Raw genomic sequence first — 15,000 nt, 5'->3', positions numbered from 1 at the left:
ATATATATATATATATATATGTGTGTGTGTGTATATATATATTACATACATACATACCAAACCTTTTTTCATCTTATATATGGAGGAGTTGAGTAACTCATTTCAAGCAGCTCTTCCATCCCTTTTGTGGGTGATAAAGAATCGTCCAGAGCCCTAACACCTTGCTTGTGTTAAAGGTGTGTAGCTAGGCACAGTTCTTCCATAACAAGACTTGACATTCGAAGCTTGTTTACTTCCAGCGCTTCAGCGTGTCAGAATCGCCCTTCTCTCCTCCCTCGTGCATTTAGAATGAATCATGAAAAAGTTGGGAACATCCCTTCAGGCCCCGTCATCTCTCCATTCACACACAACCTTCTTCCAGGCTCTCTCATTTTTTGCACTCACTCCTCCCTGCTCGGCAGACACTTTACATACAACCAAAGACCTTCCACCCCGTCCATTCAACTCAGTCTCGGTCCTCTTCCCAAGTTCAGTCAACCCCTTTCTGCTCATTCTCTTTGCTAGTCGTCCTTCCTTTTTTTCTCTTTTGATATGGTCAAGCTATCTTAGGATCCCGTCTTCCACATCCAACATCTTTCTTTCCACTCCCATTGTCCTTCTCATCTCCTCATATTTCATTTGATCCATTCTTAATTTTTTTTTTATCATATTTCCCAGACACTTTATCTCTACGTAACTTTCAGTCTCCTGTAGCTTCCCTTACTGTACATGCCAAGCTTCCTGTTTAGACAGAACCTCATTTTTTCATAAAAAAAATATTCTTTACATCGATCTCCAAATTCCTACAGAACTTCTCATGAGACTCTTTTCATCCAGATACTTGTTTGCTTCCATTATTCTTCATATCAATCCCCAACTACCACCATTCGCAACCATCAGATACCCTGTATTTACCCAAGCCTCTCGTCCTTTATAGTCTGTCACTTTCATTATTATTTGAATTTCTTGTCTCTTAATATTTGCCTACTTTCACTCATTTTTATTCTTTTGCATACTTTTTCCTCTTCAATTTCTCTCAGTTTTAGTTTGCTCGTGGTCTATCACAAACGTGATGTTATCCAGAAGTAACAACTGGTTCATTTCTCACGTTCTTTCATTCTCATCTATTATTTTCAAAATTCTGTCAGTCTTCTGACAACAACCCTTGCCACTCCATACGCGTTAAAGAACCATAACGACACCACACAACCCCAATGCAATTCTATAATCTATTCATTTCGACCTTTATACAAGCCCCATTATTCAACTATCTCTCCCTCTTCTATTTCTCCCAGTTGCACCCTCTTTCAGTTTTCCTTTCAGATAGTTATCATAAATTCCATCGCTCTCTTTCCTTAACACATTAACATCCATAACTCTTCCACTCACACACTTGGACACCACTACATTATGATTTAATGTTCTTGACTACCCTTTCACCAACCAGCCTGGTCCATGTATACTTATGTACACATTTCATCCTGAATACTGTATTCGCTGTCATCAATTCTTTCTTACTATACATCAACATTTTCTCTCCACTTTTATTCCTTCCCGGCATACAAAAATTCCTTATTACTTTATCCACTGGTTCATATTCTACTGTGATATTTGTATTCCAACACATGAACTCTTATATTTCTTTCAAAACTCTCCTCACATTTTTAAATATTCTACAACTATTCTCTCCTACTTTATTTTCTTACTATCTGGGCCATCTGCACTCATAACTTGTATACCACACACCTAATTCTCATTCACGAGCATATTACGAGTATCCTCGATGATGCTTACATTCTACACACTTACACAACTTGCCTTTCACCAACAGAGCCGCTGTTTCAAACTATTATTTCCCTTTCAGTTTATTTTCATTCAGTGCTAACACATCCATCTTTCTTCTTACAGACTGCCAATCTCTTCTTATTTTTCTCTCATTCATATTCACACACACACACACACACTTACACACACACACACACACACACACACACACACACACACACACACACACACACACACACACACACTAACACACACACATATGCACATTTACCCAGGGTACTCCAAGATCCATTCTAGTCTTGTAGAGTTCAAAACAAGGAGTTGAATTATAAACAATTCCTGCCTTCCATCTGAGGATTTTTCCCTTTGGGTAAGGACATTCTTCTCCTGTAATAATACGATGGCCACCAAAGTGTCCGTGGGCTAACACCCCGCTGCAACCCAAAACCCACACTCTTGGGCTGAATAAATAATCTATATTTAACCAGAATAAATCTTGTGCACCGTGGCCTCATTGTAACAACTTTGTAAATGTTAGAATATTTATGTGATGGCGTAACTTCCTTAGTATAAATTCCGAGATTAAAATCCGAAAATATATTGCCGAATATAGGGGAAAGTCATCTTCACTTTAATGCCCCCTCCCCCCCTCATGGTGACCTCGTTCCCAAACCCGCCTGCCTCGCTAATTTATGTGTATAATTTATTTTGCAATTTAGCCCCGCCCAGCTAGTCCAGCCTAAAGCGGTCCAACTTTACCAAGTCCAACCCAACCTAACCTGAGATGGATAGACCAGACCAAAACAGACCCTTAACAACTCAAGCCAGCCTATCCTTAACCCAACCTAACCCAACCCAACTGATCTCGGCTCATCTCGACCTAACACAACCCACGTTATATTCGACTCAGTTCTAATCGACCTTATCCAACCCGACCTAGTCTAACCCAACCCGACCCAATCTGACCCGACCCATACCCTCGACTTTGTAATTAGGTAAGGTTGCGGTTTTGTTTGTGACAGCGTACTTGTCGTCGAGCTCCGTGACTCAGCCAATCAGGGATCCTACGCTTGACGAACTGACCAATGAGAGTTCGAGGCGGGAATTTTTGGAGAAGGTCCTATTTGAGTAAGAATCATTTCTAGAATCCATGTAGCGGGTTCTCAACTTGCGTGCAGCTGGATTCCGAAGTTCGTTAAATCTTATGATATCCTTAAGGAAGCGGCGGCACCACGAGAAATCTATATATTTCTTGCAATTTTTAAGTCCCATACAAACCATTAGATAAATCTGCAACATAATAATCTCGCAGGGTTAAGGATGCCATCTATTACCTTATAGGAGAATCAATACTCTCTTCGAATTTCTGTGGCTGTAACGAGAAATAGGACCTGTTTGATAAAAGTCTACGGTAAAACAATACCAACAATCACGTTGTGTCTCTAAGCCCATTCTCATTTAACTTTGGTGTTAGAACACAAACTTCTTTACTACCGACGGTGTGTCACGGGGATGAATTTAACAGCTTTAAGACAATCACAATAAAAGTTAATGTACTACCGTCATGGAAATAAAATAGCTTGACGGCAATGAAGGGTTTAGTACAACCCGGTATGGTAGGGGTTAAATATTACCCCCAATTAATCACGTCTTAATTGTGACTTAACGTACATATATTGATCTGAAAATGTGGTTAATTCCGGCGCTAATGTGATGTCATTGATTTTGTTCTTGTCAACACCGGACCATTTCATTAACTTACGGGATTCACAAATAACTCTTCGACATTGAGTCAGTGTCTGGCAGCCACTTTATGATATTTAATCTATGTAACATCTGACGATTTCATTCAATTGAAAAAAGGCTGGAGTCTGAACAGTCTCTTTATTCTTGAGGATCACTTCACTTGAATAAAATCGTCTGGTGACAACCAAAAATTAAATATGTCAAGTCATCACCCGTTATAAATATCCTGAGAAGTTCTCAAGACCAGTATGCACGAACACATTTAGGAACTAGATTTAAATAAAAAATAATCGAAATAGACTATAATTTTTTCATGATATCTGAGAGAAATGACATCGCGTTTATTACCCTTAGTTGGCAACCCACATCAATAATAATCATACGTGACGTCATAATTTCAGTGGTTAGGTTTATCTCGACAATTTCCACCAAGTGCGCCGGCTGAGATCACCTCAGCTTGAGATGACTTGCATGTGCCAAATGGTTGCGGAACTTCGAGTGTCGAAGCAGCTGGAGGAGAGTTCGATCGACGTTCTTCTCGAAGCTGCAGAAGCAAGACCGAGGTCGTAAGGACGTGTTCCTCCTTCAGGGTCATGTTCGAGGTCACCCTAGGGCTGAGACTTCGAACACGACCACAGCAGAAGAGGAAGAGGAGGGAGGAGGAGGAGGAGGAGGAGAAGAAGGACGGCCACCTGACTCGAAAGAGACGCTGGTATGGCCGCTCCTGCTGCAGCGACTTCGGCAAGAACGAGTCCTCTGAAGACGAGTAGCCATCACGCAGCCTCCGTCGCCACCGCCAGTGAGAGCGCCGTCGCTGTCTCTGCCGCAGCCGCCGTTGCCGCATCCTCTACGTGACGAAAGGGCATGCAGAGAACGGCCGTGGCAGGTCATCAGCAGCAGGAGATACAAAGACAACAAAAACAATATATTCAACAGCAACAACAACAACAAGAACCCCAGGAACTGAGCCAACAAAAACAACAGCAGGAAAGCCACACCAGGTATTGTAGGGAAAACTGTTTTCATACATTTCTTGATTCATTTCTTCATTTGCTGTAATTTTCATTATTTTGTTTAATTGGTTATTTATTGAAGTATATTACACACACGCACACACACACACACACACACACACACACACACACACACACACACACACACACACACTCGCACACACATACACACACACATATACATATATATGTATATATATATACATATATATATATATATATATATATATGTATGTATGTATTTGTGTAAATACTTACATTAGGTAACACCGTATTCACTATATGTATTATTTTTTATCAATTTGTTTAATTACCTAGGTATTTACTTGTATATTCAATTACTTGTTGGTATTTTTGTATGTATAATAATGTTTTCAATTAAGTAATGTTGCATTGTTAGGATTTGCCAGCACTGTGTTTGTGTGTGTTTGTGTGTGTGTGTGTGTGTGTGTGTGTGTGTGTGTGTGTGTGTGTGTGTGTGTGTGTCAGAGAGTGTGAGAGTATGTGTTTATATGTATTATGCTTGTCATATGTAGGTCATTGTGCATTTCGGATTTGTATCACATATTCTGATGTAGCCGTTCGTGTTCTAAAGTAGATACATAAATGAATAGATAAATAAATAAGTAATACGTAAATAAAGTCATGTGACCAAATGTTTACATGTTTTCGGGGGAGAGGGTGGCTGTGTCCCATTATCTGTACAGGTCCGGTTGACAAGGTTCACAGCCCCGTTGGTATTGCACGGATCTGTCGCACTAATTGACCTGCCACAGAGTCTGAATGTAGTTCGACCCATTGTCACTCTGGTGGCAGCGGGTTTCTATCGAAGGGGATCGACCAAGTATAATGAGAAGAATCCTTTTTCGATCTGTAATGGGGACATGGAAGAGGGCAACTCGTCTTGCTTGTCGCCGAAAAAGTCTCGTCTGTATACTTTTTCATTATATTGGTTCTTCATCCGCCAATGTCATTCTTTTAGATGAGCATGACCTCTTGCAAATAGTGTATAAAATTATCTTCATATTAAATTTTACCCAAGGTTGTTGACCCATCCTAAAACTGACATCTTAGCGTTGCTAGGTTTGATCATCTTAATGACTACATGAGCTATGTCCAATAGGAGATGGAAATCTCTGTAGTCGCAGAACCCACCGCTAATTGACACATCCCATATGAGAGACAGGGAGATTTCCCATTGATATATGGTGTAGCGTCATAATGACGGCGTGGACTACAAGGTTCCCTATTAAGTATGAATATATAGAGCTTCACCGAATATGTTGAATAAGGTCGCATGAAAAATATATCCTACAAGAAACTGTGGCAAGGTAATATTATAAAAGCAGTCAATTAATTATGATCAGTACACCTAATGTTGCCACGGGCTTTTTTAATGGATTATCATCACCTAAAGGTTCAAACTCGCGTGGCTTTGATCAATGTACCGTTAAATACAAGTAAATAATGTCTAAGGATACCCGAGGCTTTTACATTAAACTACTTGAGGAAGATAAAATTTTACACCAACAACGGAGAGCCCCCCTGAAAAGACAATATAGTGAAGATTTCGATGGAAGAACTGGAGAACATCACATAGATATCATGGTACTGAGTGAAGTCTTAAGGGAGGCGAAGAAGCTCATGTAGCTTCGACACAATCACATAGAGGCAAAGAAAATGAAATTTTCAGTAGAGTAGGATTCTTAACAAGCCAATAGATTGCTGATAGCGTAGTGAAATTCAGTAGTACATAAAATAGAGTAGCTTACGTTCTTATTAGAATATGCCAAAAATTCTCCAAGAATAATTCAGATTTATGCATCAACTTCACAGAGTTCAGACAATGAAATTGAGTCCTGTGATGATCTAAGTTAGGTAATGGATTAAAAAAAGTACGTTTGTGGTCGAAAACTTTAATGCCAGAGTAGTGAAAGCATGGCAGATGAATTATGCATTGGAAGGTTTGATGTATGTAAGGGAAATGACAGGGCCGAGGTACCAGTTATATCTGCAGGGAAGTAGTGCATAAGAATAATGATCCCTTTTTTCCAAGGGCGTGTAGGTCGTAAATGGACTTGGGCGTTCCGAACGGAACAACAAAAGATGAAATGTACTTTATATTAGAAAATAAAAGCAACAGCGTTAGTCATGTTACCCCTATGTATAAAGTAAAAATAGGCTGCGACCATGAAATGGTAGGTTTGCACAGTTACGTTAAGTTCCAGAGCTGGAAGAAATAACCTAGTCTTCAAGAAAAAACGATACTTGAGAAGACAATATATATATATATATATATATATATATATATATATATATATATATATATATATATATATATATATATATATATCAAAGCATAAGGAAGCGAGAAACCTCTGGTAGAACAAAGCATTGTCAGTTGCGGCAAGCTGTTGTATTTTTAAGCCGATACTGGGTCGCCTCCCCGCCTAGTCAGGACTGTCAGGAACCAACGTGATATAGTCTGCAGCGGGTCCCGGGAATCAAAATAGTTTGGTTTAGCATCGCAAACTCTTCTCTATCAGGAGGCCAGGACAGGGCCCCTTACAGAGAAATTTGTAGCCTGGAATTCAATGAAACATGTCCTTGGTCCGACTCGCTGGTGGAAGGGATCGAACTGCCGTCATCTCGACCTACGCCGCAAGTAGCGACGCTCTAACCCGCTTGACCAGCGACCATGCTGATGCCGAGCATAAGAATTAAGAAAATTTTTGGAACAATCTGTCACGCAGGCTGTCAGACGTACGAAGTTTTTCAAATGGTCATGACCGTGCAATTGAAACAGCCTCATATCCCTTGGACGGGTGAAGGACCATGACCATAGGAATGAAATCGTCGACCGACAATCTGAAAAAATCAAGTCTCATGCATAGAATTCATTCCCAATTCCCTAAGATTCAGAGGTGTTAGCTACATTCAAAGATTCAAAGACCCGTCATAGTGTAGAAGGGGTCAAAACAGTTCAATGCTCTGACTTTAATTGATAAAAAAAAAAGTCTACTGTTCGTCAAGTTAAAATATATAATGAATAAAACAATACCAACATTTTCATATTTGATACAATGATTAATATTCTGAAATGATAGAATATATCGAGGGTCACAGTTGCATAGAGTTGCCCTTCTTGATACTGGCTCTCTTCAAACGAATGAAACTGTATGGTTCTGCGCAGAAGGTTCCAGAATGTATACCAATGGATTGAAAAGATTAAAGGAGATATACCTGAAGCAGGAGTGGAGTGAAAGGCAGAGGGAGAGGGGGAGACGAAGGGAGCGGGCAAAACCTGAGTAAAATTGTGCAGATGTTGCCTGAAGAAACAAAAGAAGTTGATTATGTTTCCGTATCAAAGAGGGTAAAGGATATCTATTTGTCTCATATTAGTTTTCTTGTGTGGCGCCATCATCTGTGTATTTTTACTTTCTTCATCTGTTTGTGTGTGTCTGTGTGTTTGTCGTCTATATATATATATATTGTGTGTGTGTGTCTGTGTTTGTTTGTGTGTGTGTGAGCGAAAGTGAGTGTGTGTATGCGTGTTGTATATAGATATATATATATATACATATATATATATATATAATATATATGTATATATACATATATATATAAACACACACACACACACACACATATATATATATATATATATATATATATATAATATGTATATATATATATATATGTATAATATGTATATATATATATATGTATATAAACACAGACACACACACACACACACAAACACACACACACACGCATATATATATATATGTATACATATATATATATGTATATATATATGTATATATATATATGTATATATATATATATATATATATAACATATATATACGTATATATACATATCTAAGTCTAAAAAATATTCTTCTAAAAAACACTGTGGAAGTCGGGGACAGGTGGTATTACGGTGACACTTTGTCCTAAAAATATTCTTGAAAAAGCGCTTGGGTAAGTCGGGGTCAGGTGGAATTCTTCTTCTTCGCGTTCTTCTTCTTCTTCTTCTTCTTCTTCTTCTTCTTCTTCGCGTTCCTCTTCTTCTTCGCGTTCCTCTTCTTTTTCGCGTTCTTCGCGTTCTTCTTCGCGTTCTTCTTCTTCTTCTTCGCGTTCTTCTTCTTCTTCTTCTTCACGTTCTTCTTCTTCTTCATCTTCGCGTTCTTCTTCTTCTTCTTCCTCGCGTTCTTCTTCGCGTTCTTCTTCGCGTTCTTCGCGTTATTCGCGTTCTTCTTCGTACTGGGGATCCCGTGTTGGGGTTCCGCCCCGAGGCCGAGGCCAAAGGGGAAAATGAGGGATTAGAGCGCGGAAAGCTGCGGCCGTAGGCCACTGTTCGCGCAGCCAAGCCCCCGGCGAAGCCCGTGGCTTGTATATATATATATATATATATATATATATATATATATATATATGTATATGTATATACTGTATATCTCTATGCATATATATGTATATATATATATGTGTGTGTGTATACTGTATATCTCTATACATACATATATATATATATATATACACATCTACAAAGTAATGTAATACATTCGTAAAATTCAACAAGAACCCACTGTGTTGGATAAAAAGAAATGAAATAGATGATATCCATATATTTCGATCACGGACTGTGATCCGTGATCGAAATATATGGATATTATCTATTTCATTTCTTCTTATCCAACACAGTGGGTTCTTGTTTGATATATATACATGTATATATATATATATATATATACATATATATATATATATATATGTATATATATACATATATATATGTATATACATATTATACATATATATACATATATATATGTATATGTATATATATACATACATATACATATATATATGTATATGTATATATATACATATATATATACATATATATACTGTATATGTATATGTATATATGTATATATATATATATATATATATATATATATATATATATATGAATGGGGTATTGGCTGCATGTTATTGTGGCAGAGTAGCATGCAGTTGATACTTTAGGGTCTATATGAGGCGCCCCTACGGACCAGAGCCACACATCATTTTGTCTGTGATAGAGGAAAACTCTGTACATAGAGAAATGATGACACTTTTATACTACGACTGTCCCTCCGTTATGCTGTCCCCCAACCCCTTGTTACTGTCCTGTACCATTTCTCTGAATATTCATTTCCTTTTTTCGCCTACCTACCCTGTGGTGGGGGCAAAAGAATACTGCCACCAAGTATTTCCACTTGAGTCGTAAAAGGCGACAAAAAAGGGACGGGGGATGGGATTAGGAGTCCTACTACCTGTAGCCCCAAAAGGGGATATTCCTAAAAAAGAAAGAAAAGGCATAAGAGGGTCTGGGAGCTTTCCAACCAGTACCCTAAGGTTTGGGTCTTTTAATGTGCGTGGATGTGGTACAGATGAGAGTAAAAGGGAAGAGATAGGCAGTATGTTTGTGAGAAGAAAGATGGATGTACTGGCTTTGAGTGAAACAAAAATTAAAGGAAAGGGCAACTGTGAGTTTGGGAGTGTAGCTGGGAGGTAATCAGGAGTAAAGAGGGGACGAGGGAGAGAAGGGGTGGCTATACTAGTAAGTGAAGAGATAAGTAAGCGGGTAGTGGAGTGGAAGGAGGTGTCATCAAGGTTGATGTGGATGAAGGTGAAGCTGGGAAAGGAGATGTGGGTTTTTGTAAGTGCATATGGGCCTGGTAGTGAAAAGAGCGTAGAGGAAAGGGAGGCTTTTTGGGTAGATATAAATGAGTGCATAGAGGGATTAGGGAGAAATGTCAATGTAGTTGTATTGGGAGACCTAAATGCTAGGGTAGGAAATGAACCAATTGACGGAGTGATTGGGAAGTATGGAGTTCCAGGTAAAAATCGTAGTGGAGAATTGATGGTGGAGATGTATCTTGAAAGAGAGTTGATGATAGCAAATACAGTGTTTAAGAAGAAAGTCAAGCATAAGTACACATGGGAGAGGGTGGTGGATGTAAGGGTGGCAGATAGAGCATTAATGGACTATATAGTGGTGACCAGGAGTATGGTAGGAAGAGTCAAGGATGTACATGTTCTAAGGGGAGAGAGTGGGGGAATATCAGATCATTTCCTGGTGGAAGGTAAATTGAGAGTGGAGAATAGGTGGAGAAAGAGGAAAAGGGCAGAAGGTAGAGAGATGCTTAGAGTGAACTGCTTAAATGAGGAAAAAAAGGAGAATGAGTATAAGAAGAAGTTGAGAGAGGAGTGGGAGAGAGTAAAGGATAGAGTAGAACTAGGAGTAGAGGAGGAACGGGGATGGTTCAAGGAGTCATAAGGTGTGCAAAGATGGTGTGTGGAACAAGGAGGGCGGGAGGAAATAGAAGGAAGGGTAGTGAGTGGTGGGATGAGGAAGCAAAGAAGGGTGTAAAAGAGAAGAAGCAGGCATTCATAGATTGGCTACAAATTAGGACGATGGAATCGTATGAGAGGTACAAAGTAAAGAGAAAGGAAGTTAAGCATAAGATAAAGGAAGCAAAGAGGAGAGCAGATGTGAAATGGGGAGAGTTTGACAGAAAATGTTGAAAGTAATAAAAAGATGATTTGGAAGGAAATTAAAAGAGGAAAGGGAGGCGAATCAAATAGAGAAAAGGTAAAAGGTGCAGATGGAGAGATGATAATGGAAGAGAAGGCAGTGAGAGGAAGGTGGGCAGAGTATTTTGGGGAGTTGCTAAATATGAAGGAGGATAGGGAGGGAAAGGTAGTTGCAGTGGGAAGCGCTAAGAAAATGAGAATGATGAGTGAGGAAAATGGAGGAGAAATAAGGAAGGATGAAGTGAAAGCAGCCGTTAAGATGATGAGAGCAGGTAAGGCACCTGGGTTGGATGGATGCCATGCAGAATGTCTGAAGAAAGGAGGTACAGTGATGGTGGACTGGCTGGTGAGGTTATTTAATGTTTGTTTAAGAGAGGGTAGAGTGCCAGAGGACTGGAGGAGTGCCTGTATAGTTCCGCTTTACAAAGGAAAGGGGACAAGTGTGAGTGTAGTAGTTACAGAGGGATCAGCTTGTTGAGTGTAGTTGGGAAGGCTTATGGGAGGGTCTTGATTGAGAGGATTAAGAGAGGAACAGAGGGAGTAATTGGTGAGGAACAGTGTGGTTTTAGGACAGGTAGGGGATGTGTAGATCAGATTTTTGTGGTAAGGCAGATATGTGAGAAAGCTATAGGAAAAGGTAAGGATGTTTTTTGGGCTTTTATGGATCTGGAAAAGGCTTACGACAGGGTAGACAGGAAGGCACTGTGGGAGGTACTGCAGATATATGGGATAGGAGGAAAGCTGTTAAGAGCAGTCAAGAGTTTTTATGAGAGTAGTAGAGCTTGCGTTAGGATTAGAAATGGAGAGAGTGAATGGTTTGAGGTAAAGGTGGGACTTCGTCAGGGATGTGTTATGTCGCCCTGGCTGTTCAATCTTTACATGGATGGGGTGGTGCGAGAGGTGAATGCAAGGGTAGTGGGTCAGGGGTTGGAGATGATTAAAGAAAATGGAGAAAAGTGGGAGGTGAGCCAGCTGTTGTTTGCTGACGACACCGCGCTCGGAGCAGGATCAGAGGAGGGATTGAGGAAGTTAGTGACGGAGTTTGAGAAGGTGTGTGAAAGAAGAAAGCTGAAGATAAATGTGGGCAAAAGTAAGGTGATGAGATGTACAAGGGGAGAGAGTGACAGTAGGCTGGAAGTGAGCATTAAAGGTGAGAAACTGGAGGAAGTGGATAGTTTTAGATACTTGGGTGCGAATGTGACTGGAAAGGGAGGAGTGGGGGTGGAAGTAGAATGTAGATTGAGAGAAGCGAGTAAATGCCTTGGTGGATTAAAAAGTGTAATGAGAAATAGACATCTGGGAATGGATGCTAAGAGGAGGTTACATGAAGGAGTGATTGTGCCAACAGCAATGTACGGGGTAGAAACATGGAACATGAGAGAGGAAGAGAGAAGGAATTTGAATGTATTTGAGATGAAATGTCTGAGAAGTATGATAGGGGTTACTAGGCTGGATAGGGTGAGAAATGAGGAGGTGAGGAGGAGAACAGGGGTGGAAAGGGAGCTGGGAGATAGGGTTGATGAAAGAGTATTAGGATGGTTTGGACGCATGGAAAGAATGAGTGAAGAAAGATTACTAAAAGAAGTGTGGAAGGCGGAGGTAGAAGGAGTGAATATGAGGGGGCGTCCTAGGATGAGATGGATGGATGGGGTGAAAGGGGCTTTACAAAAGAGAGGAATGTCTGTGGAGGAAGGACGGGAGAGGACAGAAGATAGGGGTGAATGGAGAAGGGTTGTGTATAGATGAGGCTGTGATGCATGAGGGGGAGTGGGTGGGGGATGGGGGGTGAGGAAGTATGTATGAAAAAATTTGACGCAGCCCGAAGGGATTTCTCCCCGTCTTCTCCTTTTCTGCATGAGGGGACGGAGAGGGGGGGGTCGCCGAATTTTATGAAGCGGCCTTGCTGTGGATGTGCTGTGTCTTGCGACACTGCTTCTGACCCAGGGCAGTGGACAGGATGCAGGGATGACCCGTGATCCAGGAGGTGCCAAGATAGGAGGATGGAGGGGAGTGGAATATATGGGAAATGAAATGGGTGGGAGTGATTTCTATGCCTTTTTCTTTTTGGCTACCCCCCATGTAATGGAGAAAAAGCCTTTGGTATATGTATGTATGTATGTATGTGTGTGAGTATTATATATGATATATATATATGTGTGTGTGTGTATTATATATATATACTGTATATATATATATATATATATGTATATGTAGAGACATTGGGACATATTATGGGGAAGGTGGAGGGGGAAACACGGGTCTTTATCCGATTATCGAGTTTATTCCTGACCGGTTTCGCTTACAATAGCTTCTTCAGAGGAGTGTTACTCTAGGTCGAAGTTGGCGGTGTATATAGTGAGTCAGGCCCACGTTCCCTCCTTGCGGAGTGGTTGGTGGCTGGTTCCAGTACATGTCAAACAGCATCGGTACAATATAATACAATAATATTAATATAATAATAATACAACACAACATGATCTATGACACAATATACAATATAAAATATGATATATAATATAATATACCAAACCAAATCATATCATGGTATATCACATTATAGTACAACATAATAATTAGCATCGATACATAATCAATAAAATTATAATAAGAATAAATATATGAGTTTTGAAAAATGGAAATATATATATGAAAGTAAATGTCACCGTGATATTTTGTCACCGTGTTATGTCTGAGTTGTCCTGGGCGTCTTTTAGCTGCATACTCCGCCGTGCATTCCGTCCACTCCACTTCTCCCACCTCCCGGCCCGTGCTGTGTCCGGCAGTCATGTGTAATGTTTCAACTGTTCCAGTATAACACCTCAAACAGCATCGGTGTAACATATGATAATAATAATAATAGTACTAATAATAATACTAATAGTAATAATAATAATAATAATAATAATAATACTGTAAAAATAATAACATACAATATAATATAATATAATTATATTACAGTATAATAACATAACATAATACTAATAATTAGCATCGATACAGAATGCATAATAAAATAATGAGAATAAAACATGATTTTTGATCAACGAAATGTCACCGTGATGTTTTGTCCTTGTATATAATCCCCGTGTTACGTCGATAATCAGATAAAGACCCGTGTTTCCCCCTCCACCTTTCCCATATATATGTATATATATATATATATATGTATATATATATATGTTTATATATATATATATATATATATGTATGTATATATATATATATATGTATGTATATATATATATTTATATATATATATATATATATATATATTCATAAAGATTGACAAATATGGTGAGATGACAAAATTAAAAGTTAATGCTAGAGTAGTGATTTTATTCAGAACCAGACGTTTCGACCTCTAGGGTGTGATGAAGGCCCTAGAGTTCCAAACGTCTGGTGTGAGTAAACTCACTACTCTAACCTTAGCTTTTCATTTTGCCACCTCACCTCCATATATATATGTATATATATATATATATTTATAGATATATATATATATATATATATATATATATATATATGTGTGTGTGTGTGTGTGTGTGTATATGTGTGTGTGTGTGTGTGTGTGTGTGTGTGTGTGTGTGTGTATATATATATATATATATATATATACAGTATATGTATATAAATATATATATATATATATATATATATGTGTGTGTGTGTGTGTGTGTGTGTGTGTGTGTGTGTGTGTGTGTGTGTGTGTGTGTGCATATTTATATTGTGTGGACAGATTGGTTTTGTTCAGTGTCACGAAACTTTCCCTGTGAATGGGGGCTATGACGGCGCCTCTCTGCGAAGGACTTTTCAAAGCAGCAGGGAATTTAGCTTAGGATGTTCTTATTACTAACCCGTCCCGACGCCACGGAGTCTCGAACTATCTC

General features: G+C 39.2%; 1 protein-coding gene across 7 annotated transcripts in view; it reads left to right on the top strand.

The window, feature by feature from the left end:
* Positions 1-15,000, top strand: part of LOC143022785 (calcium/calmodulin-dependent protein kinase kinase-like) — a 745,076-nt gene that overhangs the window by 287,700 nt on the left and 442,376 nt on the right. Inside the window, exon 2 of one of the 7 annotated variants that reach the window (XM_076181353.1) lies at positions 3,912-4,511. The exons of the other annotated variants lie outside the window; for them this stretch is intronic. Within the exon in view, the coding sequence (XP_076037468.1) occupies positions 4,375-4,511 (137 nt within the window). The 5' untranslated portion in view covers positions 3,912-4,374. The remainder of the gene's footprint in view (positions 1-3,911; positions 4,512-15,000) is intronic. 7 annotated transcript variants of the gene reach the window in all.

This window comes from Oratosquilla oratoria, chromosome 1 (assembly GCF_046742065.1).
Source record: "Oratosquilla oratoria isolate Oo_2021 chromosome 1, ASM4674206v1, whole genome shotgun sequence".
Taxonomy (NCBI): domain Eukaryota; kingdom Metazoa; phylum Arthropoda; class Malacostraca; order Stomatopoda; family Squillidae; genus Oratosquilla; species Oratosquilla oratoria.
The sequence above is the reverse complement of the archived record's forward strand: the minus strand, read 5'-3'. Positions and strand labels throughout refer to the sequence as shown.